Source organism: Gallinula chloropus (genome assembly GCF_964237585.1).
Source record: "Gallinula chloropus genome assembly, chromosome: 2".
NCBI lineage: Eukaryota > Metazoa > Chordata > Aves > Gruiformes > Rallidae > Gallinula > Gallinula chloropus.
In genome coordinates, this window is record NC_140086.1 from 143,427,529 (window position 1) to 143,451,024 (window position 23,496).

General features: G+C 36.8%; 1 protein-coding gene across 2 annotated transcripts in view; it reads right to left on the minus strand.

Moving 5' to 3' along the window:
• Positions 1-23,496, minus strand: part of NEBL (nebulette) — a gene marked incomplete at both ends in the record, with an annotated part of 252,383 nt that overhangs the window by 23,891 nt on the left and 204,996 nt on the right. The window contains 2 exons of one of the 2 annotated variants that reach the window (XM_084279728.1): positions 429-521; positions 4,333-4,504. In XM_084279728.1, the coding sequence (XP_084135854.1) occupies positions 429-521; positions 4,333-4,504 (265 nt within the window). The remainder of the gene's footprint in view (positions 1-428; positions 522-4,332; positions 4,505-23,496) is intronic. The other variant, XM_084279729.1, reaches the window with a different exon arrangement.

Here is a 23,496-nt window from a genome sequence, read left to right on the forward strand (position 1 = left end):
CTTGCAAACGATAACACACTAGCATAAGGAATAATATGATGTGCCATATAAGCAGAACCTGCATAGAAAAGAAATCAATTTCCTAAATAGGACATCTTCTGTATCTCTGAAACTTTAATAAGGTCCAACTATTTGAAAATTCCCCTTACAGTGAAGACAAAGAAGCTCAATGCTGTTTAAGTGACTGTTTCTAACTGGTATGAATAACTGTTCTTGAAGATTTCTTTCACTATTTCCTATCTGCACATGTGATTACAGCTGCAGTTCCTATAACACACTGCCTTTAAAATACTACATATAGATATATAGATATGAAAACATACTTATAAAACATATGGCTGGCACATTGACCTGGAAATTTACTGTATTAACTGAGTTTCACAAACATTAAAAGCTGATTTGGGGAAAAGTCAGGATATAAGAAATACCAGAAAGCATATGCAGACTCCTAGACTGAATATTGTCCTCCAGAGGATCAATGTCGAAGATGGAGCCAGGATCTGTGCGCCAAACTTTAAGATCTTTCCCAAAGCACAGAAATGGTAAGACAGACAAACAACAAAGGAAGTAAAAGCATGAAAGGAATGAGTTTTAAAAATCAGTGACCAATTTCCTTCATCTAGAATTCAACCAAAACATCTAAATGTTCACCTGAAAGGACCGGAAAGCATTCATTTCCTGCTTAAAAAAGCTTAGTGCATTCATTTTGAGCACTGACATTAATTTCAGAAGACTTTTTTTTTCAAGTTTTTGTTCTATTTTTTAAATATGACCATGGCATTTTCTTAAATCTAAATAAATGGAAATATCCTCTTTTCCACTAGCAGAACCAAAATCATCAGAGCCACGAGATGATGATTTCCCCAGCCCACCAACAGCATCCTGACCCCATGGAGATGCCATGGTACATACCCCTAGAGCTGACAGCAGCAGTGTACATCTGTACAGCTGAGAGAGGCATTACAAGCCTGCCCTGCATAAAGTAGAGAAGAGGTCAGCCTAATAAGCAGAATCGGGGCTTAGATGATTTTATCCAAATTAAACTTCTAAAAGTTGCTCAATTTGTTTAAACTCAAAAGTATCTATGTTTCCTAGCTAAAAAAAATGGACTAGGTGAAAATTCAGCTGTAGAAACCTACATTGTAGACATCTACAATTCAGTAAAACAAACTCCATTCCTGATCTTCATTAGTAATTCACTTTGTCCTCCAAATATCTACATCTCCTGCGACACAGACTTCCTCTTGATCCACTACCCCACTATCAAAAAGCATTTTTGGAATTCATTGTTTAGTTTCAGTAACAGTAACAAACTGTAAGATATTCAGCTTTAATTCATACAAGTATTATTAATGTCTCTTGAATTCACCTGTCTGAACTGGGTATTGAAAGAAAAAAAAGAGTCCATAAGAAATAATTTCATATCTAAATTCAAGTTATAATCACAGCAGAACATGTATACATATACAACCATGTTTTTAATAAACTTTGAGCAAATAATTACAGTGTTGTACAAGTTAAAAAGAGGTTTATAATAAATGCAGAGGCTTAGAACAGATCCAGCAGTTACAGTGTGAATTCTTGATCTACTCACAACAATTTAATATATACAATTCACATCTGCTATGTCTAAAAGTATAATAATTTAATCTCTCCAAACCAGTTTCATATAAAACCCTGACTTAAAGTACAATCAATTAAAGCATAAATCTACCAGATCACACATTTTTACTAGTGGTTTGCTTCTTGGGCAGGTCTGTCTGCAAGATTTACTCAGTGCATTGGAAGTGGGAAAAATAATTGTCTTCCCAACTTGGTCCTTTTGCTGATTTGAGTGGTACCAAGCTAAATAATGGGTTGGTAGGCAAAGTAGAACAGTTGGGACCACAAATATGCCATGTTTTAAATGATTAACAGCCTAGAGGCAATGGAAAGAACAGACATACCTAATAAAATAAACCCCATGGCTCTAGAATACATTCAGTGTATGCACATTATGTGTTATCTGCTGCAACTCCCCAAAGGTGAGGCATAGTGCTAACTCCCTCCTGACAAGATGAATAAAACCCAACTCGAAATCTTTTGATAAACTATGCGTTAGTCTTAGCAAAGATATATTATGCAACTACATAAAGCACTGACAGGCATGAAGGGGGTGGGGGAACTGGTGAATGCCCAACTTTTCCGGTTTGATCGTGCCTTAGTAAATACAAACCATAAAAAAGTACAGCTTGATGGCAGCATCAGTGCAGCAGCCATTGATTTGTATTGATTTTACCTATCTCTGTAATCTGAAATAACAGACATAGAATCAGAATCTTGGCAATTTATAGCACCAATCAACTTTAACTTCCTGGTAACCTTTGCCAATTTAAAATACACTCATGTAAGAATCATGAAGCCTCTTAAGTTTCAGATATAAAGCTCAGTTAGATTCATTTATCTTGTGATGGGCACAGTTAAAACTAGTGCCTATTTTCAAAAGCAGAGGCATTCATTTTAGCAATCAGGAGTTTGAAAATGTTGTTACATCTTCACCGATAACACTTAAAGAACCAAACAGACAGACTCTAACACAGAGGTACTTTTCCTACCTGGCTGAACAATTCTCAGTTAGGAAAACACTCAAGAGACTCAAAACTCAAGGTTGTTTTTTCCACTCTGAGATTTTTTTTTCCCTATCTGCCAAGGACATTCCGTGAGCAGAGAACTCACTGCTTCTTTTTAAACAGATATTATAATTGCAGTTCACTCTGAAAAAGCATTAGCTGAAATAGCACTGGATATTAGGTTCATAGGTTTGTCATGGCCTATTTCCTTTAAATAGTTGCACTATTTCTGTTGCTTGGCAGGCACCAGGAGTTAAGAATTCCTGTGTGTTTTGATACTGGAATATTTTAAGGTGATAAACAGTACTAGTATTTCAGTTAGTTACAGCTCAAGAATTTATTTCAGGGTTGTTCTTAATCCTAATCTGTTTGTGCTAGTAGCCTTCAATAAATGAAAACAGGATTGCACTCATGATCTTACACGGGGCTGCAGTGCACGTGCAATGCAGTACTACAATGTCTGAAGTGCACATTAAACAGCAGATTGCAAACTGTATATTAAAAGTATTTTGGTATCTAAAGACAATTATTTTCTGAGCAAGTTGTTCCCCTAGATCCTGAGTGTGTGATGCTCTTAGACTTGCATGGTTTTAAGAGCATCAGTACCTTTCCCAGAGCTCTCTAAAAAGTCACTTTTAGTAAATCCCTTCTGGCACAGGGCTCTAGCTACAGACATGTAAAAAGTGGCTATACAAAAGAAAAGAAATACACTTCTTTATGTGGTGGAGACTCATTTGGAGACTTTTTAAGGAAAAGACTAAGTATCTGCCACAAATGATGTAGTTAAACTTGCTTTAGGCTGGATGATGGACTATGTCACCCACTGATTTGACCTGAAATTTCTCTGACTTCTTGAGAGTGAACCTTTGCAATAGCCATTTGCAAAAAATCACTATGTATGAAGGATTTTAGAGAGCTATCACAGCTCTGTATGTAGACCCTCTGGGGTCCACATTGTTGTAAACCACAGAAAAATAGAAAAAAGACTCACCAAAAGAAAAAGGAGGAAATAAAATTTCATGTTTCCTTTGCCATAGCAGACTTGCTAACTTCTAACAGATTTCAGATATTTATTTTGTTTTTTAAATAATGTGTATTATGAATATCCCAAATGACATCTTAATGCAATACTCTGTCTCTACATACAAAACCAGTCTGTATTCTACCCCTTGAACACCTGATCTGGTATTGGACCATCTTTTAGAACATCACTTCTGAAGATTGATGTTTGGCTTACCAAAGATCTAATGAGTTATTGATGAGTTACGGCTTCAGATTTTTTTGAGAAGTATGCAATTCTAAAACAGAAGTAAATGCATCATGTGCAGCTCTGGAGAAATTGCTCACTGACAGAAGGGCAAATCTCAAACTGGTCTGCAACATTTAAACACTGAAATCTTGGACAATCACAACTTTAAAAATCTCTGTTCTGAACAAAATTATGGTTAATGCAGATATTTTGGCCTTGTCAAAATTCAAGCTTAAAGTAATAGCAATGAGTATCTACATTTTAAAAAATACATTGCCATTTGCTCTGTAATATACCTCCCATTCATTCCCATTATTACTTCGCTAGAAGCTGGCATTGCACCAGTAGTGCAACACAAGTTTCTTACTGAGAGAAAATGAAAGTAATACTTTTTCTCACTATAATGGAGAACATAAGCAGAGGCCTTCATCTTCCTCACAGTGTTTTCATTAGCAACAGTATTTAGCAACTTACCAACAATTATTCCAGGTCTCCTATCCATTTCAACGATATGTGGATGCACACCTTTATATGCTGCATCACTCACAATCTGGGTATTTTTCCGCACCCGCTCTGTTACAGGATCATCCACCACTGGGGTGAAGCCTCTGCCTTTTGTCTTCTCGAAATCTTCATGGTATTTTACCTAAGAAAACAAAAAGAATTACTTTTCCTCCCAACCTGCAACTGACAGCAAATGGTTATTCTATGCAAGAATGCATACAAGTTTTGTATATGAAGCACTTCTATTCTTTGGGGTTTGCACCATAAGAGTATTGTAAGACAGGCTGGATGTCAAATCAAGTCTTTTCTATCTCCCTAACTTAATTTTCTGATATTTTATCATAATTTTGTAATTTTTTTCCATTGCCACTGAATTAGGCATTAACTCAAGCAGCAAAGCACCATCTTACAGTCACACAGGACAAGAAAAGTACTCAGAACGTCATCCGGTCCATTCCCTACTTCTCTAAGACAGGATAGCTCTCTACTGATGTAGGCAAGTACATCTGTCAGTAAAAAATGTTCCAGTAGTCACAGTTATAAAGAACACAAGCATTTTCCCTCACTGATAATTTTGATTACACACACAGTTTCATACTAAAGGTACTCTTTAACTTTTTTGTTTTATCATACGCCAGCTAGCTTTAAACATTGCATTTTAGAAAGAATTGTAATTTTAAGCAGCCTGCTTTCAAAAAAAAATAATTAAACCAAGGACATTAGGATAGAAAATGTTATACAACCAAGTGCTGGTACAAAACCAGTATTAGTAAGAGTTATAAAGGTAGTATCCCTCATTATGCATATTTACTTTTTTAATAGTCTTAATCATCAAAGATTTAAATTGACAAACATTCTCACACAAGCAAATGCACACAAAACAACCCATTCCAAGAACAAAAGTCACGCAGAAACCAGGAACGTGCACAGGCACAAGGTGAAGTGTGTCACCTAATCCAGCAAAACTCTGTGATGCTCAAATGAGATGTGTACTTTTTTAAAGAAACAAAAACCAAACAAAAGAATAGTCATTTAACTGTTAGAAAACTGTTTATTAGTATTTTGAAAATGTTCATTACAATCATATGCAGTTAGCAAACGCTTCCTCAACAGGCAAAAGAAGAAAATATTTTTTCCATACTTGAGCAGAGTTTCATTAGTTACCTATATTAATGGAAGGCAAAATCCAGTGGAAGTCAAGTGCCATTCCTTAATGTACTCTAGTTATAGGAAGAAAGTACCCTACCATTGAGATGATGTTTTGTGCTTCTTTGACATGCCTTAGTTCAGGTGTGTCTAGAAGCACACTACGTCTACCTTTCATCTGCCTCTGATCACTGCTGTACTTCACCTGCAAAACAGCAACAACAGCACACATGAAGATTTTGTTTACAGTAGGAAGGTTGGTGAGAGTAACACCATGCAACAGCAACCTTTCCAAATTATAATGACCAACATTTTTCTCCTTTCTTTCTTTACATTCATTTGCTAGTGACTTATTTCAGAGGTAGGATACTGATGAGCTAGTATGCTGGTAAGGCCAAAGGGTATGTTTATTCCATCAATCATTTAGAAAAATAGTATTTCCCCAGAAGCTGAAAATCGACTGTTTAAATGGCGTAAGTGAAACAATTCACTTATCAACTGAAAGATAATAAAAATAATACACACTATGGTGGCTTGGACATCTTTCAAACATATTTATACAGCTGATCATAAGATACCACCTTATTATCCAGACAGACCCAGATTCTGTCTCCAGTCTCCTTACCAGTTGGGATTAGCATGAAAACCCCTGGATTTTACAAGTGCTACAAGTCCTGTAGCAGTGTTCTTTCTCCTGTTCAGTAGCTAATCTTTGCTAGCAGCATAAAGGCAACATGTCTGGGACAAATCTGAATGTGCTGTTTTCAAAGAGAACATTCAGGATCTGTGTTTTGTGCATCAGTAAGTAAAGAACCTCCTACGTCACATTTCTCCTAATGAGATTCTTTTGTGGCATTGTACAGACTTGTAAAGATGGGAGGTTAAATATCTGTTAAAAAAAATCTAAAAGGCAAAAAACCCTACACTCAAAATTAAAAAACAGTAAAAGTAGTTGTCCCTAAGTTAGTTCTAGAGTAACTATTCTCACAGTTTCTTCTGGCTGGTTGAATTCTTCTACTAACAATCTCTCTGAGCTCCTACATCGCATTCTGTGTACTGAGTGTGAGCAAGTATTTTAGATTTACCTATATATAGATCCACATTCAAAGTATTACTTCTCAAATCAGTTGTGCATGCATTTGTGATGAGCGAAACCAAGTACTGAACTTGTCTAACCCTCCTTAAAATTAGATGCTACCTAAGCACAACATACCTATGAAAATATCCGCTTTGGTGTCTATGTTTCATAGATAAATTTGGAGTAATGTACAGAGGAACAGAAATATATGGTACTGCATATTCTTTAAATCTTAATTAAACAATAAATTTTCTTAGCAAACATATTCAGCTACATACGTTTTTGAATATATGGCATTTTTCTGGGCAGAATAATTATAGTCAACATAGTTTGTTTTTCATCTACTGCTCATTATCAGAGAGGAGTATTTATTCCTGTAAATATTGTGAAATAAAGTGAAGGTGTCACTCAGAAAAAACGGTTTCATTTTCAGAAATAAAAACATTATTTAGGGCCTAGAACTGATGGGCAGTTTCCTTCTTATTTTTAATTATGCACCTCAAAATTAATTGACTTTGGTAAATATGAATCATAGAATCACAGAATATCTTGGGTTGGTAGGGACCCATAAAGATCATCAAGTCCAACTCCTCGCCCCACACAGAGCCAGCCAAGTCAGAGCATGTGGCTGAGTGCATCGTCCAGACACTTCTTGAAATCAGCCAACCTCGGTGCTGTGATCACTTCCCTGGGGAACCTGTTCCAGTGCCCAACCACCCTCTCAGTAAAGAACCTCTTCCTAATACCCAACCTGAACCTCCCCTGTCTCAGCTTCATACCATTCCCTCGGGTTCTATCCACTGGTTGCCAAAGAGATATTGGCGCCTGCCCCTTTGCTCCCCCTCATCAGGAAGCCACAGACAGCAATGAGGTCTCCCCTCAGCCCCCTTTTCTCCAGGCTGAAGAAACCATGGGACTTCAGCCTCTTCATGTAAGACTTTCCTTCCAGACCCTTCACCATCCTTGTTGCCCTCCTCTGGACACTCTCCAATAGTTTTATGCCCCTCCTGTACTGTGGCACCCAAAACTGCACACACTACTCAAGGTGAGGCCACACCAGTGCTGTGTAGAGTGGAGCAATCACCTCCCTGGACCGCCTGGTAATGCCGTGCTTGATGCACCCCATGCATGAGCATTCCAAAAACACAGTTAAGACATATGTAGTTACAAGGTCAGATTATGTTGCTTTGTTTTTAAACAGATGCTCTGACAAATCCAACCTACTTTACTTTTCACTCCTCCACTCAGTTCTAAAGCGTTCACTACTACCCATTCTATTCTGCCACCTTCCGATAGTGGCTCTGCATGAAAACTGTTCTATTTACCATCTGCAGGAGCTTGGTCACTGACAGCTTGGTGTTGAGGACACAAGCTGTAATGTAACCAGTCTGTTCCTTGACTTCACCACACTGGTGACTTCTTTGCTCATTACTAGAACTGTCTGATGTTTCTTACACCGCCATAATGGCAAATAAAAAGACAGTATTATCATAAAAGCCAAGAAAAACATAGTATTTCGCTCTTCAGTGTTTAGTAATAGGATCTATTTAGGACTACTCAGCTCTAATATAGGCAGTATGTCACAGAGTGGAATCGATGACTATATGCTTTCATGCTTTGAATCATAAAAAAATGAATTTTGCACTGAAGTTAAATTTTCATTTCCTTTGTTCTTTACTGTAATTTACTCCTGCCATCTACCAACTGAGACTTGGTAAAAGGAGACAAATATTCCTGAAGAATGACTGACTTCTACTGACCCTCTCCTTGGAGTATACTGGCGCCAACACAACCACTTACTTTTTTTGCAAGAATAATCACGCAAGTTCGAATATTTTTGTTGCCCATATTTGCAGTGCATGTACTCAAAGGATCAAAGAAAAAATCCATTCAGTGCATGATGCAGTTGGATTCATTTGACACATCAAATCTAAATGAAAAAGCATATCCTTGTTATATTCCTACAATGACTGAAAATCTAAATGACAAAAAGATTCAAACAACTTGCCGAGCTGATATTGTCTTGATTCTTCTTGACTCTCTCTATCTCAGGCGTGACACTCACAGCAGTAGCTTTGCCAGGCTGCTCTCTGTAGTGAACCTATTATTTAACAGAATAAAATGGTACATACTATTTCAGCTAAAGCAATATCACATTGTATTACATTAAAATGTATGATTTAAAAGGTCATCCGGGAAAAAGCTGAAAAGCTAAAATGTGTTTGAAGCTTATAAAACTTGATTTTTGAAGCATAACCTTGAATTCTTTCTGCATAGTCTTCTTATTAATGCATTTGTGTGGATATACACAGACATGCACACAACATCTTGACATTTACCACACTGGTCCTTGGCTGTATAGGGAAATATCTCATACTTGGAATGGAGTAAGCCACAAATAATGCAATAAAGTCAAGCAGAGCACATGAAAAACTGAACTTCAGCAATACCCACTGTAAACATCTATTTGTCCTGACACTGAGATTCCATAAAGATAACCATCTATGCTCTCACTTTTTTAGTCTATATATTCAAAGTTGACTGAAGACAGTGGGTGCAACACATCAGACATCTGCCAACTGAATCCAACTACCTGCATTTCACCATGTATTTATTTAGATGTACTGTAGGAATATCCCCTCTATTGCTTTTTAACAAAATACACTTGTAGCAATGAGACAATAACCAAATATGTGCTCAAGACAGCATCAATATCTAAGGGGGATAAAGGACAGGATGTGGCATTGACAGCCAAGCCTAAAGGTAACCCTCATCCAAAATACTGGGAAGTCAGATAGAGATTCTTGCATGATTCACGCCAATACATATAGTTTTATATAAAATAAGTATTTCCTTACAATCCCCACCCCCTTTTTTCACTTTTATTAATAACACCTCTTGGTTTTGTGTGAAAAGGTTATCTGCAGGTACAGTATGCTCATAATTCTACAGTGCACTGTGCATTAACATACATATTGTTCAAGCAATTGTGTTCCCACAAAATACCGTTTTGATCTGTCCACATCAATATATTCCAACTCAAAAATTAACATCTTATAAAAATGATGGTAAGATATCAAATGGATTAAATTTGCAAACTGCCATTTGTAAAGGTAAATGATTATTCAGGACTTAATGTTACTAAAAGCATGTGAAGTTAAAGAATCCTAGCCCTAAAATAGAATTTAATCTTTCCAATGAAATTTGCACAAAAAAAGGTGAAAGGTAAACAAAGAAGGGAGTAGAATAACTAGACAGTCTGACTTGAATCAATTGGCATAAAAGGTTTGGTTGAACAGTGTGCATTTTAGAGGAGATATATATTATTACATTTTTAGAATTTTTTTATTATTATTTCTTTAATAGGGAAAGAGAAAGAAAATCCAGGAATAAATACACTGAACTTAGGGGGACAGTATTCCTGAAAATTTTAACTCTAAATTAACTTGGGGAATGATGCAGAAAACACCCCAGGGAAACACTAGTTATTTGTAGCCCCACAAAAACCGCTGTTAAATTTCCCAGCAAACACAATGGCTCATTAACAAGGTAGAACTTCAGCAGTGCAGGAAGGCAGCAGCCTGCTCCAAAAGCCCTTACTTTCTTGTCTATGCTTCTGTGAATAGTATTACTCTAACAGCTACAGTTGCCATTAAATACTAACTCTGATGGGAAGGTTACTAAGGAACTAGAGACAGGTAAGGGAGCTGGAGCTTAAGTACAACTGCAGCCCTTTCTTTAAAAAGCAAAGAGGGAAAAAGAAGCTGCGAATATCCAAGACAGAAGGTAACATTTCAAAACATTGCAGCCATGTCTTTAACCAAATACCTGGTGCTTCACATGCCATTTCCCAAACCAAGCAATGGTTTTTCACAATCACTTCCTAAAAGGAGATTTTCAAGTAATTCCATTACGAAGCCCACACCTAACTGAAGAAAAGGCACAACTTCTGGAGGCGGAAATTTGTACTTATCCTCTGCACCCAAAGTATATAAAAAGGATTAAACAGGAGCGACTTCCCATGCTGACATTCTCCTGATTCCTCTTGACTCTTTCGATCTCAGGGGTGACAGTCACAGGCGTAGCTTTGCAGAGCTGTTCTTTGTACTGAACCTAGCAAACATGGCAGAAGGAATTACACAGAGACTTTTGCCTAATAGAAACACAACAGTGTGTTAGATATCATTAAAGAGCACACCGCGTTTGGACGGAAAATACCATTCCTTAATAAACACCCACATCTTTCTGCATGATACTTAGTACTCACCCTCTTGCAGTTCTTCTAGTTCAGACACAGACAACTGATACTTCACACAAATACTTCACTCTCACTCATGTTAAAATGCAAGGCTAAGGAGTTATTTTACCATTAATTGATTAAATTAGCCTTTGTGGACAAATAGGAAGTAGCACAAACACCACAGACATATTCACTGAGGCAGAAACATTTAATACAGCAGGGAGAAGTGTGTGAGCAATGAAAATTGGGCACACATTGCTAATATTCTTCTGGTTTTCCTTAACTCTCCTCAGTTCGGGTGGATCAGAAATAGCTGTTGCATGCTGAATTTCTTCTTTGTATTTAATCTGCACAATAAATATCACAAAATATTAGAAATTTAAAGAAGCTGCAGACAAACACTAAAATACAATAAACATTTTGTAATCTCTCCCTTACACATACTGCACAGCTAGACCACATCTATCAACACTGTTGACCTGAACAAGAACAGTTATATTTAATTTCTGAAACAGACTGCTAGGTTTCCCAATGCATCTTGCTTGATGAAATACAGCAAAGAGTCCAGTACCCTAAAAGTCTTACAGTGGGAATATACATCACATGGCTATCTTCATAAGATTTGGGATGTTGAATGTACTACTTGGAGATTTGCATCACTCTGCTGACAAGGATTTAGTCTTGCTATTATCTTGCTAAGGAGTCTACCAGTCCATTTCAGAAACCAAACATTTCACAGATGTCCTCTTAAAAGGGTGGACAGCATCAAAGTCTCGTTCAAGTTCTCTAGAAAAAGACATTGACACATCAGGGAGAATGCAGATGTTTAGATGGATGATGCCTTTGAAGATGCTGTCAGATATTTTCTGTTGCTTTTGCCACATTAAATCTCTTCTAAACAGCCATGCGTTTGGATAGGGTAGACTACATAATTTGAAAGGACAAGCATTTGACCTCAGACACACAGTGACAGCAAGGAAGCGATAAATCTAAACAACCTTTGGTTCTCTTTCACCTCTTCTGGAAGGAAGCACCCATGCATAGGACCACATCACTCAGCCTTTCTTTCCCCACATTTGGCCTCCCCAATTTGTCCATGACTAAACCATTCTACGCTTTCAGTTCCTCCTCCCTGGCCTCTATTTTCCCAAATCCACTGTACCAAATGGCACGCAGTACCTAATTTTGAGCTCTCTTCTCCAAGACATGGTACTTCTGGAGAGTGCCAACATTTTTAACACAGCCAAAACAACTTGTTTTTCTCTAAGCTCCTACTTGGAAGCTTGAAATTTATAAATAAATAAATAAAACCAAACCAGGCCAAAAGCACAGCCCAGGAATGGAAAATTTCACCCAAACAGTTTAGGACTGGAAGAAGTATTAAAACACTGGAAAAAAAGGGTCTTTTAATAGAGACTATTAGGTAAACTTAAGAATTGGCAGTGGTACTATTCCTTAAAAAGCTTCAAAATATGCCTTGCTTGAGTTTTAATCAGGCCCCAGCTGTGTGGTGTTGACTGACATATCACAGGGCTTTCCTCGTGGATTTCACACAAACAAAACCACAATTAAAATCTTCCCCCAAATCTCTTCTTCCCAGTGCTGTGTCCAGTCCTGCCTGTCCCCAATATAAGTAAGTTTTCTTGTAAGTTATTTGCAGCTTCTGAGTTCAGATGCAATTACAGTCCATGAGTCTGATGTTTGCTTTTAAAGTGCTACAAGATCTTGACTTCAACTATTTAGGAGGCTCCTTCTACCAAACCAATCATCACAACAGGTGAGATGAGCTCAACCGCCTTGGCTGTCACCACCTTGTTTTTTAGGATTTGAAAACAGACTGTTCTGAGCTTTGTCTCCCATATATGTCATCTGGAAGAATTTGACCGCTTTCAGAACATGATGCAATGGATTTTTTGCATGGTTTGGTTCCACAGTGTTTCTGTTGAGGTTTGGTGTTCTGGGTTTTTTGCTCTGCAGATGTGCTTCACATTTCATAGTTCCATTTAGCTCTGCAAGTAGTTTAGAAGTTATCCTAAGGCCTTCTGGCTAAATTCAAAGATACATGTAAAATGTTTAAATCTAATGGAGTCAAAATTGGTGTAATTTACCCTTCCTTTGGGACTCCTGTAAATTACACAATAAAATTTTTCTCTTGCTGCACAATATAATTTCCCTCTTACTGACATATAATTTAAACCTTTCTTGCACATTGCCTTTAAATTTGGCATTCTACAGTTTTAATAAATATTATACAGGACTCAAATAATCTCAAGTGCCCATGTAATAAAATATCTCTTGTAAAATATTAACTCTACACACAAGGTAAAGGTACCACTAGACCACTAATGCATTTCATGTCTCTCTTGATATGCTTTTGTTCAAGTGTGTTTCCGAGCACACTGATCCACCTTTCATTTTCCCCTCTTCACCACTGTTTAGGATTTGTAAAACAGCAAGAGCACTGTACACTATTTTTCCATTTCACTTTGAAAGGTATTGAGAAAAAGCATTAGGGCAAAACTACATGTCTGTGTGTACATACACACACACACACACAAAGCTGGAAATCAAATATTTAGGTTTTTGTTTCCAGAACACCAGTAAAAATCTGGCTTTAAAAAAAAAAGAACCACAAAAAACATAATTGCACCGGGTGGTAGGAAAATAACCAAAAAAAAACCCAACCACCATTAAAAACCCCACCCTGAAATCAAGAAAACCTACAGATTCCCAACCAGAAGCACTATTTCAGGATTTAGGACACATGATAGCTTGCACTGTATCTTTAAATTGCACTGTGACTCAAAATGACAGGTTGAAAAGTGATGGATGGAGCAGAAAATATTCCAAGGAAAATATGAGCTTTACAAAATTTTATGGAAATTCCCTACCTGACCTTACTTTGATAGAATGTAACACCATGTGGTACAGAACAAAATTCTAGTAGAATAGGTGTCCAAGGTCACTAATTTGGATCTCCACTAATATTTAAATGCAATCTAGTGTCATGTGTATACATTACTTTCAAACTCTTCTTTTTTTTTTTTTAAAGAAGCACTTAGTCTTCAGAAAAGTCATGTTGCAAACATAAAAATGGTCCCAAAGGACTCAAGACCAAAATTCCAAACAGGTGAACACTGCAGCCACAAGTGTTTTCTTGCCTGGCAGTCACTTTTCTGCTTTTTTCCCCCGCTTATTTATCAGAAGAGCATGTCCTACATTCATTTTGATATTTTATTTTTAGTTGTCCACTAAAGTGCCAAAGATATTTGTCATCCATAAATAAATAACATCAATTCAGAACCAGTCTCATCAGATCCACAGATCAACTTGTCATCACCTTGTGAAGAGGCACAAAACGCTCCACTTTTTCAAGTAACTTGAATCTGGCATCATTTTCCTCTTCTTGAAACAAACTGTTCCAACATCTTAGTAATACATGTGGACTCCACAAGACCTGAACAGATTTTCTTTTCTGTGATAGGATATTTTTCTGAATTGCAAATTACAACTGCTGTTTAAGTTTGTCATAACAGGAAAACCATTTCATATTTCTCACTCTTGAAAGACAAAACACTTTCCCTTAGTTAAAAGTTTTTCCTATTTTTCACGATGCTTCAATGTGAAACTCTACCTTTGGGCACAGAGCTACACTAGAGTGGAGCTCTTACTCTACTGGAATCAAGCTCTATATCCAAAATCCAGTGGAGCAGTATTTGAACAAGATGTGCAAAATGAAAACGCAGAAATTTTAGTAAACAAGATAGGGAAAAAATTACCACCACTTTCTCACACAAGAATAATTAATATTAATAACACTTACCGAACTAATATTCTGTTGATTTTTCTTTACTCTTTCAATCTCTGGAGTCTCTTTTACAGCTGTGCCAGCTCCTACTTCCTTCTTGTAAAACACCTTCATTTCCCCAAAAGAAAGACTAATTATGAGACTGTTAGCAATGCAAGTACAAGTCCTCACAAAATAGCTGGGCAATTTTCCAAGTTCCAAATTGGTCTGACTATAAGTCTTGCTAAGAAAGCAAATACTTTAATTTTTCATAAATCAGACCAATTATCAATAACTATAATATTATTCTGTTTGTTTTCAAGTCTAACCCGGATAATCTGCTATCACCTTCAGACTGACCTCAAACATTTGTAAGTACTGGTAATGGTAATTTTAACTTTGGAAATAATATTAAAAATTAGAGCATCATCTATAAATGTTTACAAATGCAACTTTATGCTTGAGTAGTCTCACTCATTTCAATGTAATTGAACGTGGATGTACATGCAAGATTTGAATTGTCTTCTTAATCACCAGATCTCAAAATACTTTGAGAAGTGAACAGATATTATTATTTCTAATTTAACAAACTAGAAAATTGACATATTCATGATAAAATAACCAGAACAGCCAGAGCTAAAATCCAAGTCAGGCGATTTTTTGATTTCTGGGTTGAAGCCAGAAAGCTGAGGACTGCAGCTAAAAACAAAGCTCACTTCTGAAAAGATACACATGCTGCTTATATAATTCTCCTCTCTATTTAAATTGATTCAGTAAAGGATAAAACATAAAGCACATCACTAGAATCAATCGTTCAAATTTACTGAAAGAGACAGTAAATAACTGCTCCATAAATTCCAAGTATGGCTATAATTTAAATAACCATGGAGCACCAGTTCATGCTGCAAAACTCCTAAAGAAGTTTTATTTGAATTTCAGTATTTGGTATCACAGCTGTTGCCATTCCAGTAAGTATTTCCAGGCTGGTAGTGTAAAAACAAGTCTGATCCTGGAGTTCATAAAATAAATCTTTACCATTTAGCATTTCTGCCTTTCTTAAACCAAGATTTATTTAACTCTTTTTTTTTTCCTATCAATAAACCTTCAACAATAAAACATCATTCTTGATGCATTTCTCCTACTTCCTTCAAGTCCACTATAACCCAGGGTGACCAGTACTGCCAAATGTTCTGGAGGAGTGAATTATTTATGTCCATAACTCATTTTTTAAATATTCAGAAAACCTTTAACAATTTATAATTTTGTTTTACTATGTGAGAACAGAGACAGTTTATGAATAAGAACCTGAAAATTCCTCCGCACCAACATGTCAGTACAAGGTAGAAAGATTTACATAGTGGACTGAACTAAAATATACTTTTCTCCTCTACCAAGGAGGGAGTGGTAAAAAATGTCAGAGTTGGGAATTTTTCTATGAAAGAGATGACTGTGCAGTAAATATCCTATTGTAAATCATCTGCCACGTAAGCTAGTGAGCTAACTGATCTTACCTGCAGAGCAAGCCACATATTTTGTCCCTTAAGGCAGGAAAATACTTGAGATGAAATAAAAAAATCAGAAGCTTATTAGGGGTATTTTTTTTTTTGTGTTGGGCCTGCTCCCAGCTATATCTTAACTGACTGAAAATTAACTTACCCTTATAACCTAAATCGCATGCAATGCTGAAAGATTAAAATGTGGAGAAAGGAAAAAAATAATTGAATGTTATCTATAAACCGCCTTCCTATATTTGGAGGATCCAGTTCAGAAACAGAAAAAGGATGACCACAAAATAAAGCAAACACAAATCACCTCAAAACCAAAATATTTTTATTTTATATTATATAGAACACTAACGAAGAAGACACTTGTCAGCCCTGGCACTGAACACTCAGACTGGCCTACGGGGCTGCAAGGGGTTCAGATGCGTCACAGGCTTGTCAAGGCTTAATTAGGTAGTGGAAAGTTATTATGTGCCTGGTACCTAACTGTTAGTGACGGCACTGCCAGACCTGCTGACCTACTTGAGGACTCCATCAAAAGCTGTCAAAGACTGGAGCAGGAAGGAAAGCAGCTCGGCAGGGCCTAAGCTTGGATCCCCTCCCTTACACAGGGCTTCAGTGCAGCATGTTTGGATGCCAGTGACATGAGGTCTGGTGCTAATCACCGTCACAACACGCGGCAGAGCACCATTCAAAACCAGGAGGCAACAGATTACAAGAAACAAAATTGGGACCGGTGGGCCTGTCAACAGCGCCTGTTAGAAAGATGTAGCTTTCAGCTGCTCTCCTCTGAAGGAAGAAAAGGAGCAGGTAACGGCTGGAAGATGTTACAGGAGAGACCACTGCCAAGAGCAGCCTCAGAGACTTTCCTTCTCTCCTCTCATTCCCCTAGCGAAGCTGCAGGGATGTGGGAACGCTGCAGGGAAACACCTTAGAGAAATTAATTGACCTTGTATTCGTGCAGAGCTGGAGAAGCTGAGACTATCTCTAAGCTAATGAACATCTGTGCCAAACACTAAAATATTTAAGTAACTTATATTCCTTTCTCTCAAATCATTGATTTTATTAGTATTACTTAGTTTGCCATAAAAAACAGACACTAACTGGATAGCCCTTGGTTCCGGAGGCTATATTTACTCCTCCTCTTCTCTATTACAAGCAAAGACAGAATTACAAACAGCAGAATTAATGGGCACAAAAAGGAAATGAAACTGAATGCATCACAAACTTGGCAATTTTAGAACTCTAATCTTATAATTTATATTTAGGGATAAACTGAAACTTAAATCTAGCATAAAATTTTGAAATATATCCAGTGTAACATGAAATCATTAGAGGTATATTTATGAAACCTGATCTGTTCTAAATTTTATATCTGAATCCTGATGTTCTGTACATATGATAAGAAACAGATGAAAAATCTCATATGCACAGTAACAAGCCTTAAATTTTTTTTGTCCTTTTAAATGAAGTACTTCCTGGGGCTTGATGGAAAAAGAAAAAAAAATCTTAATTTAAAAATAACTGTGGCTTGGCAAGGTGGTATAAGTGGTTTAGTAATTCAAAATAACAGTGTCACACCTAGAAAAGCTGGGTATTTTTTTTACTGAAAGAAATGAGTGATACAGCTTTTGCCAGGAAAATTATGCAAATGGTTCAAAGGACATTTACTCATAAGTTCCGTACTTCATGCCGCCACACAAGAGAGCCTATTTAAACTGAAAAATATCTGAAAAGTTGCAAGCGAAGAGAGAAGCACTATTACTCACTGAACTGATGTTTTTCTGAGTGCTTTTTATCCTTTCCATCTCTGGAGTGTCTGGGACAGCAGAATAGTTACAGAGCATCCTTTCTGCTTCATCTTTGTACATTTTCTGAAAAACAATTTTGAAATGTCTATTTCCTGCTTTCTTGGTCTTAGAATATTCAAACCACAACAAAAGATGTTTATTACTAATAAGCTTCAACATCCTTGTGCAGTATTTATTTCAACCTCTTTCCTCCATGATATTGTTATCATTGTCTGACACCATGTCCCACGCTCACAATATGTATCTATACATATATATTCTCTATATATATTACATACGTTCCCTTCACTGTCAGGAGACTATTATAACCTTCTCCTTACATAATGCAAAAAGACCTGCAAGTACATGTAAACAATTAAATTTGATTTACACGGTCTGACAGGCTTGAATATAAATAAGAACCAGGCAGTAAGACTTTTTGCTACATGTAAATTCATTTAATACAGGTATGAAAGCCTCAACAGAGCTAGAGAAGTATTTTGAGCAATGTATGTCACGTACTCACTGTCACACAGAATTAAGACATTCAGCCTTTGAACTATGCTTACCTGGCTTGCTATTTCTGAAGCCCTTTTGACCCGTTGTATTTCAGGAGTATATGGGCCAACTTGCATCCCTTTTCCTATAATTTCAGTCTCCAGATCCTTTTTATATTCTTTCTGAAGAAAAAATAAGGGAAAAAACATAACTAACTCTACAGCAATTTGTCCATACGTATCTTCAAAGCTATTCTGATAGCACTGGTCAGACTTTAAAATAAATTCTCCAATTTATTCTCTTTTTATTGTTCACTCTTTATTCCTTTTAGCCCAAGTATGTTCAAGAAGATTTTATGGTTTTAACATCTCATTGTGTTTTACTTCCAAAGTAATCTTAAGATCTTGATTCATTCTGTACTCACCTGGCTTACAATTTCAGAAGCTTTTTTAGCTCGTTGTATATCAGGTGTATCCATGCCCACGTCCATTCCCTTTCCTTTAATTTCATTTTCCAAGTCTTTCTTGTACTCTCTCTGAAAAGAACAGCATTGGAAATACGTCTGACAGCCAAATTCTTAAATTGTTCCTACTTTAATCTGTGCTGTTCCACTGAACAGCATTCTTAAAACACGCAGTAACTTTTGACTGAACAGCATTAGCCTAGTAGAATCTAACTATGAGACACCTATGCCGTAGCTGCTGACCAGTTAAAAATTTAATAGACTGCTTACTTCAAATCTGATGCAGCCTTTCACATCTACCTGCCTTTGCAGCTTTGACAGCCACAACCACAGACACATGAATGTGAGACTTTCTCCCTCCACTAAGCTTTGCAAGACTGTGGTCATAAGGCTTTAGCAGCTCTCTAACTCTGTTTATCATTTGATCCCAACTAAAGAAGCAGCTGTCTAGACCTAAAAGCAATAAGTAGGGGCCACAGCTACTGAACACAGCCCAAGCTGGATGTGGTTTGTGAGGAACAAACGTCACCTGCAAAAGATGACAGAAAGGTCAAAGTTCTGGGAAGTCTTAACTTTCCCCTTTATACTGACTGTGCAACTTCTGGACTCTATGGAGCTGTAGGGATTAGGAATTTGGTGAAATTCGAGGTATTGCTACTGCCTAGATTGGTCACCACCTGCAATTCTCCGTGATGAAAATTGGCTGTACTCTGTCAAATGGAAAGCCAGGTACACTACTGACCGTGCTTGCAATTTCAGAAGCTTTCTTTGCTCGCCTTATCTCAGGGGTATCTGGACCAACTTGCATGCCCTTCCCTTTAATTTCAGTTTCCAGGTCTTTCTTGTATTGTTTCTGTAAAGATAAAACTTCATAGATTATATTCACAATATCTAGAGAGGTACAGGTAGATTTTTGCTCAAGATATCCAATTTAAGATTTAGAGTAAATCAAAAATCTTAAGAGTCACAGCTCTAAAGAGTTTTGGCAAGTTTTTGCCAGGAAAACACATAACAAACTACAGGAGGATATCTTGAGGATATAGTCACTGAATGTACAAAACATACCACTGAATTTTTAATTTGGCAGAGGATGGAGTCCATACAGCTTGCTACAATTATCCTCTAAAGTAGAGAGGAAGTTTAGTTCTGCAGAACATAGTAATAAGCTGGTACTTGGTGCCAGCCTAATTGAAACACATTTTACTTTTAAGAAAATATTTTATTTATGAGAAGACTACACATCAGAAATTTTGTACAATACAGAATTGTTTTCAGCAAATTTTCAGAGCAGGAAGTTGTAATTTATTCATTAAATAGGCTTTTCCTGAACCACAGCCATTAGGCAAGTGGCAGTACTCATCCATGATTGCTGCTTTTCCCCCGCAACATAAATTATAGATAACCAATAAGCAGGAAACAAAATTAATATTTCATCTTCAACTTAGGGAAGCAAGGATATATTTCTTGTTCATCAGCAAATGATATTAAAATGCAATCCTGAAGTATTGCATACAATAGTTGTACTTTTTTTAAACAAAAAATTAAGTGTCTCAGGCAGTGCTGTTTCTAGTACTAAGCATTCTTTCCTGTTACAGTTTATCACAAAAACGTTGGGTTCTGTGATGCATATAATGAAAACATTTTCTTCACATTTTTCCTGCTTGTTAACTATTTTTTAGGTCACACGTTAGTTAGAAAGGAGGAGGAAACCACCCTTCTAGTCAATGCAAAGTTCATTCACAGCATAAAGTTACAGAAACACGAGCATTAAGACATTCAGTCTTCCATCTCTGTATTACTCTGTCATGGAAATAAATGTGATGAAACAACTCCCTACTTCCCAAAACACTTTTATTTTCCCCCACCCCCTCAAAAAAATACAAATTAATCTTTGAGAAGACATCAGCTCTCTCTTCCTCTCTGCTAATGGTGGAATGGCAGATGTTCCCTCCTAGTTTGTTACTGCGTAAAACACCAAGGATGATAATCCTGGGAGTTACAACTACATACTCCTGTACTTGTTTACAGTGGGACAGTTGGCTCTATGCATGGCAGACCCTCTGGTCCTTATGGCTATGTATGTATATGTGTGCAAATAAACATGCATATACTTATTAAATGAAAATAAAATATATAAAATAAACATGCATATTGTTCTTAAAGAATGATTCTCCAAAGTGAAATGCAGCATGAGCTTTGCCTTCTCTCTTTCCTCTCCACACCCTCCAGCCCCACTGCTGCTTCCCAGGCAGTCTGGGCAAGGACATACAAAGGAGCTGCAGCCATGCCAGCAATGGAGCTTGTAGCTCTACGGAGCACACAAGCTTGCTGAACACATGAGCTCCTCAGGGTGGTCTTCATGAGACAGTACACAAACCAAGGAGTCTTCTGCTTCCACTCCCAGCCCTTCAATGGGAGCAGGCTACATACTCACGTACTTCCATGTAACATCCAGAGCAACTCAGACCAACACGGTTAATGCCAAAGTTCGGTTCTACAAATATACTCTAGAAGGAGCCTCCACCCATTTGCACTGGATGAATCACAAGTGAAGAAAATCCATTTCTTCAGGAGCACCTCTACTTTTAGAAAAAGGTCTTGCAAAGTAGTATAGTTTCTTTGGATAAAAGATCTTATCAAGATGCCTAGCAGTCATTACCAATATTTATTCAGATAGCAGGTACTGATTCCAAAAAACGCAAAATTATTTCATTGACCTTTCTTTTTTACAAGTCCAGTAACAGTCGACTAGCATTAATTATACCAGCAGAACAAATAAATAGATGTACAAATGAGCCCAGTTTTAAATGTTGTATCTACTGACCCCACTAACAATTTCCATTGACCTTTTAATTGCCTGAAATTCCGAAATGTTTGTCATAAGTTGCTTTTTTTCAGAGCTTTTCTACAGTCTTAAAGAAAAGCAGAAATAGCCTTAGTTTTAATAATTATGTACATTATTGTAGATTACATTTTAAAAATTATATTTTCAGTCATATAACAAACTTCTGTGACATCAATAACCTTGACTAGCATAACATACCTCATTTAGTATCTGAGCCGCGTTTTTCACTCTAATCAAATCTGGTGTATCTTCAAATACTGTCATTCCTTTTCCTTTCATCCCTTCTTCCAAATCTTTTCTATACTCTTTCTAAGGATTAAAAAAAAGAGAGAGATTTCTCCACTTAAAGTTGTGTGCAAGATCTTGAAAAGAAATGCCACTTATTAAATATCTGAAGGGTCTCTTTGAAATTTCTATGAAATATGAATTAGCTGAAGTTGAGGTTTCAGAGTTAAAATAGAATTAGAAATTATCAAATCAAAAGGTACAATGTTGAAAAAGTGAAAAGGTTTTAATGTAGTCATGTATTTTCCTGTTCTGCTGTTGAAAAACAGCCCTCTCATATAGAGTGCTAGTACATTGTAGAGAGGCCTCAGCTGCCTCTCTACAGATATTTTAACTGCAGGTAGCACTTGCTTTTACAGACCAATATATGCTGTGCTGCAGCTTTTACCTCTGTCCCACTAACAGCAGCACAATCAGGATGGATGCTCTGAACAGTAGGACCTCTTAAAATGGCTGCTTTATAAATTACAATGTAGAGGCAATCTGCCTACCTTATCACTTCTATGCCCCTCAGACACTCACTGATAGGATCTGTCATTATTTAGCAACTGCAGCCTCAAACATCGAGTATAAAATTAAGAGCATGCCATAATCAAGAGGTGTGGATCAGTCTCTTCTCTCAGGTAACAAGTGATAGGATGAAAGGAAATGGTTTCAAATTGCACCAGGGGAGATTTAGGTTGGATATTAGGAAGAGTTTCTTTCCTGAAAGTATTGGAACAGGCTGCCCAGAGAAGTGCTGGAGTCACCATCCCTTGAGGTATTTATAAGGTGTGTAGATGCTGTGCTTGAGGACACAGTCTAGAGGTGGACTAGGCAGGGTTAAGGCTGTGGTTGGACTCAATGATATTAAAGGTCTCTTCCAACCTAAGTGATTCTACAATTCTATGATTAACTCCTACGTACTGAGTCACAAAACTTGAGGAGGTAAGAATTAGGGAAGATCACAATGCACATAGAACTACATCAGGGAAGTTACATTAAAATTTTCAGATGCACATTTACAGCACATCTGTATATGATATGAATGATTTATGTATATGAATAATAAAAAAGTATGAAAATAAAATATTTTCTTTACCCACATGGAATCTAGCATAGACTGGGATAAGTTGTTTAAAGAAAAAAGAACAAGGTTCAAAGTTTTTTAATTCCACCATCCTCAATTCCATTCAGCTGGGCCACAGCAAAAACATCAATTCTTAAAACAATAAACAAGGTAGTGTTGTCTCCCAAATTCAAAAATACCAGCTCTGATATTTCTAACTATGAATTTTCCCACACATTTACTTCTAAGTTTAGTCAAATGGTAAGCCTAAGCTATAGAAAATAGTAAGCCTAAGCTATAGAACCAACGAACACATGAAAACAGTTCTGAATTACAAAATAATAAGTAAAAGACTAAAGATAGAAGGATTCTCAGTTCTGCAAAAAAGTTATTTCGGTTATAAAGCTACATACAACTAAAAGTAATATTGGACAAGTATTAAAGAAACACTA